This window comes from Pan troglodytes, chromosome 7, assembly GCF_028858775.2.
Source record: "Pan troglodytes isolate AG18354 chromosome 7, NHGRI_mPanTro3-v2.0_pri, whole genome shotgun sequence".
NCBI classification, from domain to species: Eukaryota; Metazoa; Chordata; class Mammalia; order Primates; family Hominidae; genus Pan; species Pan troglodytes.
Window position 1 is genome coordinate 23,546,959 of NC_072405.2, and position 6,000 is coordinate 23,552,958.

A 6,000-nucleotide genomic window follows, 5' to 3' on the forward strand; every position below is an offset into this window, starting at 1 on the left:
CTACTTCCCTTTCCCCAAGGAGCTCAGTCTTCGGTGGAAGTGGTGTTCTAGGTCTTCTGACTGTCCTCCCTCCGTCCGGGACTGCATCTACAGTCAGTGGCAGGGCGATTCTGGCAGGCGCCACTGTTCTCTGACCCTCCTTCCTTCCGCGTCTATGCAATCTGGGGCGCCTGGAGAACTGGGCTCCTGCGTGCCCCCTGGCCAGGACACAGGACAGGCTGCAGATAGAGGCTTTGCAGCTCTGCAGGGGATTTTGCAGCCTGCCTAGCTTGTCGGATAAACCCATTTCCTTGACATTTCAGGGCAAACCTCTATTCGTCGTTTCTCCAGCGGGTAGGGGGTGCCTAGACATTCTCACTGATCAAAGAAGCCAGAATCCATCTGAACCTCTGAAATAGTAGAACGTACCAAATGCCTAGGGGTAAAGAAGGGTGGAGGATTTCAATAAAAGAGGTGCTTCCAGTGTCGCCCCCTTTCCCGCTTTTTCGTTTACGGTGAGCGGGACATTTAAAGTATTTTGTGGTTTGTTGGTTTTTTAAAGTTTTTATTTATTGTGTGTATATAAATATATAATTTTTTTTTTCTTGAAGGGAAGCAGGCAGAGGTGCCCATAGGCAGAGGGGCGCGTTGTCACCCCGGATGCTCCCTCCGGGCAGGCCCTCGCGGCCGAGCAGGGGACCCCAGAGGGAGAGGGCGCGGCGCGGGGACCCCGCGGAGCGGCGGGGGGCTCCAGGCTGGTGGGAGACCGTGTGCGGCCGGAGCCTCCGCAGATGCCGCCCCTCCCAGCCCGGCTCCCGCCTCCCCGCCCCCTGCCCGAGTCCCCGGACCTGCTCCCGCGCCTGGGGCTGGGGCAGGCTAGTCGTCCCCGGCAGCGGGGGTACCTCTCCAGCCCCTGCACTGCAACTGCGGGAGGAAACCCTGCCCGCGGGCGGTGGGAGGGAAAAGGGGTCTCACGAAGTTCTGGGATAAAAACGGGCTGTCGCTGCAGATGCCTCTGTCACGCGAATCTCCGAGCGGAAATGCACTGTCCCCGTGCCGGGCTGGGGCACAGGCGGGATCGGAGCCGGGGAGAGGAGGCAAAGTGGCGGCGCAGCTCGGACAACTTTGCTGGGAAAGCAGGTGACAGCGGGCAGAGCTGGTGCCGCTGCCCCCCCGGGGAGACAAGCCGGCAAGAGGCGCAGGGTCTGCACCCCAAATGCTGCCGTCACGGACCAGGAGGAGGACGGGGTGGCCGCTGGCGGGAGGAGCAGGCGGGGAGGGCGCCCAGCCCGGGAGTGCAGCCGGGCTCGGGAGAACCACCCTCCGTGTCCTCGGCCCCAGGAGGGGCGCCTGCGCCAGGGTGCGCGTCCCCCCAACGCCCCCTCGTCGTCCCGCGGGACCACCAACTACTCCGCGCCGCTAGAGGAGCCGCGGGAAGGAGAGGGGAGAGCAGGGAGCGCCGAGAGGCGGCCGCGAAGCCCGCCCGGACCGGCACGTACCTTGAGCTCCTCAATGTCCAGGTTTGTTGATCTGTCCATGGAGCGCAACTAAACGAAGTGGAGAGGAACCGGGCGAGTGGCACCCAAAAACAATCTAGTCTTTTAGTTTCCAGCTTAAACTCAGCTTTATCCTCCGCCAAGCCCCGGCAGCTCCTCTCAGTCTCATTCTCCGTGGTCACGCCGCCTCCACCGGGTTAAAAATAAGGAAAATAAATAAATAATAATGATAATTCACTTTGTTTTACTTCCTCAAAGATTTAGTGACAGGTGATCTCTACCGCGGTGCAACACAGCTGAGTCGATTGAAACAGGGGCCAAAAGAAAAAAGGAAAAAAAAAAATCCACTCTATTTAAGATTATTTCTTCTTCTGCAATAAGCTTAGAAACCAGCGAATTGCTGCATCCCGAGAAAAAAAGCTGCTTCCCTGGTCAGCATCATGCGGCAAATTTCAAGCAAATGTGTTCAAACTGAAGAGAAGAGTGTATGATAAAAGCCTTCCTCCGTCAGGCTTACTCTGGTAGGTAATTTAGCTCCAGTCCCAGGCATTAGCAATGATCAATTTCCCCGGCAAGATAACAGAATCCCCGAAGTCCTGCATAGACTTAAAAAATGTCTTGTAGCTGAGAGGTATTTTCTCAGTGGGGAAAAGAAGATAATCAAGTCAGAAGGGAACGTTCTCCTTTGAAGGTTATGCTAAAAGAGTTGAGAGAATAGGAGGTGGATCCAACGGAGAGAAAAAGAGGGAGAGAAAGAGAGAGGGAGAGAAAAATTTTCCTCCTGCTTCGCTGTTTTACTGGCCTTCACCACCAGGTGACTGACTTCGCTTCTCTCTTCCCACAGCCAACACTAAGGGGATTTCTCTCATCTGTCAAAAAGCAACATTTCCTCTCCAGACAAATACTATCGCTGGGTCTTAAAGACTGCCCTGTGTCCGGAATCCACTAGGTGACAAGCATTTTAATTCATTGCGTACGTTGCTTCATCTTCCTGCAGATCTGGGAGGAACATGCTTGTGTGTATCACCCACATGTATTTAAATATATTCACTTTAGATCTCTGCTGCTTTCAGCATCAGATTTTTTAATTTAAAAAAGACTTTTAAAGAAAGTGACAGATAAGAATATTAAAGGAAATTTCCTGGAATGATGCTTCTTATGATAAAGCAGTCTTTTATTAGAAAATTGTTCTTTACATAGATTCTGACAGGTCAGTGCATTTAACTTGTAGGTTGTAGATTTGGGGAAAGGGCTCGTTTTCTTCATTTAAATGTCTCAGTGTAAAAGCTTGACTTTTGAAGGGTTTTAAAGACTCTTGTTTTATTATGACACATAAACTATTGAGACTTAAAGATGTTTACAGATTTGGAAACAGAGCTGTATAAATACTTTTGTTTCAAAAAAAAAAAAGCGTTTCGTTTTTTAGGATTTAATATGAACATTCAAGTCTCATGGTCTCTCTCTAACATCATCTCCGTCCTCTGCCTCCCTGAATTCCAGCCACCTGGTCTATTGGTCCACCTGCCAGTACTGGCTCTTTAATTCCCATTCTTGCCCCCTCGTTAAGGACAGCTGTCTCTCCCCCTACTTCTTTATAGTTCTAATGCTTCTGCTTCTGACTAAAGTCACCTGAGCAGAGAAAAATTTTTCTCAGGTGAGTCTGTCAGATATTCTCCTTTATCCTCTTGTCGTAGCAGCATTCTTAATTTACCATTATTTAATGTATGCTGTTATTATCCGTTTGTTTGACTCCTCCAATAGACTATAAACTCTTGAAGGCATGTTCTGGACGGTTCTGATTCGCCAAATGTCCCAAGAGCCAAGCAGCTAACAAGCACACAAATGTGCATGGAACAGATAAATGTGTGGAAAGAAACCTTTACAGTTAATATTCTAATGTCTGAAACCCTGATGACTCCCTCCTCCCCTCACCGGCACCAATGGAGCACATCCCAGTTTTTCTCCTTCTACTTTGCAGCTAAGCCTGGAGGGCTCAGCTTTCTCATGGAGGATGTCCATTTCATTAGTTTAAGCCTAGTCTATTCCATGCACTTGCCTAAGCTATCTTTCTTTCAAACTTTGACTTCTGACTACAGCTTTTAAGATTAACATCAAGTAGCCAAAAGTCCATAATGAGTAGGGCCAAACATCAGATTCTCAAAATAAACTTCATGTGCTTATAAGACATAATTATTTTGCATAATATATGATGAAAAATAATAAAGGTTCAGGCTGAGAGTAGATGAACTTACATAAGACTTTTAACTCTAAAAAAGAGCTTCTCTTCTAGAAAGTATCAACAATTCAACATGAACAAAGATAACTACTAGGATGATGCAAAAGTAATGGCAGTTTTTGCCACTGAAAGTAATGGCAGAAAACACAATAACTTTTGCACCAACCTAATACATAGGTTTTTGAAAGTCAAGTCTTTCCATATGAAAGAATTTGAAATTCCCTGTCAATTAGTCATTGCCTAACTTTAGAAAATTGAATAAAACAAGCAAATTTATTTTGAACATATTAGCAAACTGATATTATTTAAGGTAAGTTTTCAATTTGCAGTTGTGAAAATGTAGTTCAAGGAAGGTATCCATAAAAATGTTGATGTTTAAATATTATTCAGAAAGGGAAAACTGCAGTTTCTTAATATGACATATTATAGTTGAAAGAAAAAATGATATTTTTCTTAATTTTATGTGTGTATATATATCTATATATATAGACTCTAATTTATCTGTAGTGAATTTTAAAATATGAAATTATATCCAACATTTGATGTTGACCAGACTGGCATTATAAGCCAGTGGTCCCCAAATGATATGGCTTCTGGGTCCCCATACAAATCTCATCTTGAATTTTCCCTCCCATAATTCCCACGTGTTGTTGGGGGGAACTAGTGGGAGATAACTGAATCGTGGCGGTGGTTTCCCCCATGCTCTTCTCATGGTAGTGAATCAGTCTCGCGAGATCTGGCGGTTTTATAAGGGGAAACCCCTTTTGCTTGGTTCCCATTCTCTCTCACCGCCTCCAGGTGAGAAGTGCGTTTCGCCTCCCGCCATGATTGTGAGGCCTCCCAAGCCACGCAGAACCGTGAGTCCATTAAACCTCTTTTTCTTTATAAATTACCCATTATCGGTTATGTCTTTATCATCAGTGTAAAAACGAACTAATACACCAACATTTTTGGCATCAGGGACCAGTTTCATGGAAGACAAGTTTTTCCACAGATGCATGGCACAGGATGCAGGGGAAGGTTTCGGAATGAGACTGTTCCACCTCTGATCATCAGGCATTAGTTAAATTGTCATAAGGAGTGCACAGCCTAGATCTCTGGCGTGCACAGTTCATAATAGGGGGGTGCTCCCATGAGAATCTAATGCCCCCACTAATCTGACGGCAGGCAGAGCTCAGGTGGTACTGAGTGCTAACCCACCCACCACTCCCCTCCTGCTGTGTGGCCTAGTACCTAACAGGTCACAGATGGTCAGGGGCTTAGGAGACCCCTGACATAAGCGATAGAAACAATTAGTGATTTCCAAATCAATTCCATATTTGGGTGCAATTACATGTCTATAAAGCGAGTGATTTCCAAGTCTATCACTATTTCATGAACTCCCATGCAAACTCATTAGGCTGAATATTTCTAAAACCAAAAACAATTAGAGTTGATCACCAAAGTAAGAATTGCTAAAACATATTTCTATGACCTTTTAAGACAATCAGGACTCAGTTCCACTTCATCTGACATACGACTAGATGGGACAACTTTCAGAAAATTGAATCACTTTAAAGACATTTGAAATTAAGGCAATGGAAGGATGAGGAAGTGAATTGAGGAAAGGAGTATTTTCTAGATGTCCTGAGTCACAACTTCAGGACAAAGACAGCTACCCAAGGCTGTGGAGGAAATCGTGGTGGCATATAGCAGAGTATGTGAAAGCGGCTAGATTCAATTAGCAAAGATGTACAATTCACAGGCAAACTGCAAGAGTAATTACACCTCCTGAGCAAGGGGAAGGAAGTGTGGAAACGCCTGCAGGTCATGAGATGTTACATTTCAGGATCATTGGTCCATAGATACATTCATCAATGTCGCCTATCATCATAAAGTATTAAAGCAAATGTACCCCTGCCTTTATGAGTTTTTTTTCTTTAACTGATTTACAGAAGTGGGGAACTTGTACATACATATCCTTTTTTCCAGTAGACAATATAATTTTTAATAATCATCTATGGCTTAAAAGCACTTGAAGAGTTTTAAATTTTGTAGGCATTTTTACTCCCCTTGTCTAACTCTCTTGCCAAGTTTACAATTTTATGCATTTATGTGGATTTCCATACTGCACTATATCACATGACCATATTTTATTTCTATTTTCTGAAATTATTAAACAGAGAATTAATGTATCATGATTCATTAAAATAAATAATTCACATAGTTGTCACCAGTTTATTTCTAGTGATTAGCATTTGTATCCTCCATATGATCTAAATTCTTGCCTCAGAAAGGGATTATTTCTTA

The 6,000-nt window shown here is 44.9% G+C and overlaps 1 protein-coding gene across 1 annotated transcript in view; it reads right to left on the reverse strand.

The window, feature by feature from the left end:
- SGCZ (sarcoglycan zeta) overlaps window positions 1-2,295 on the reverse strand; it is a 1,171,086-nt gene extending 1,168,791 nt beyond the window's left edge. Inside the window, exon 1 of the mRNA XM_054656572.2 lies at window positions 1,479-2,295. Within this exon, the coding sequence (XP_054512547.2) occupies window positions 1,479-1,517 (39 nt within the window). The 5' untranslated portion in view covers window positions 1,518-2,295. The remainder of the gene's footprint in view (window positions 1-1,478) is intronic.
- Between the last annotated feature and the right edge of the window lie 3,705 nt (window positions 2,296-6,000).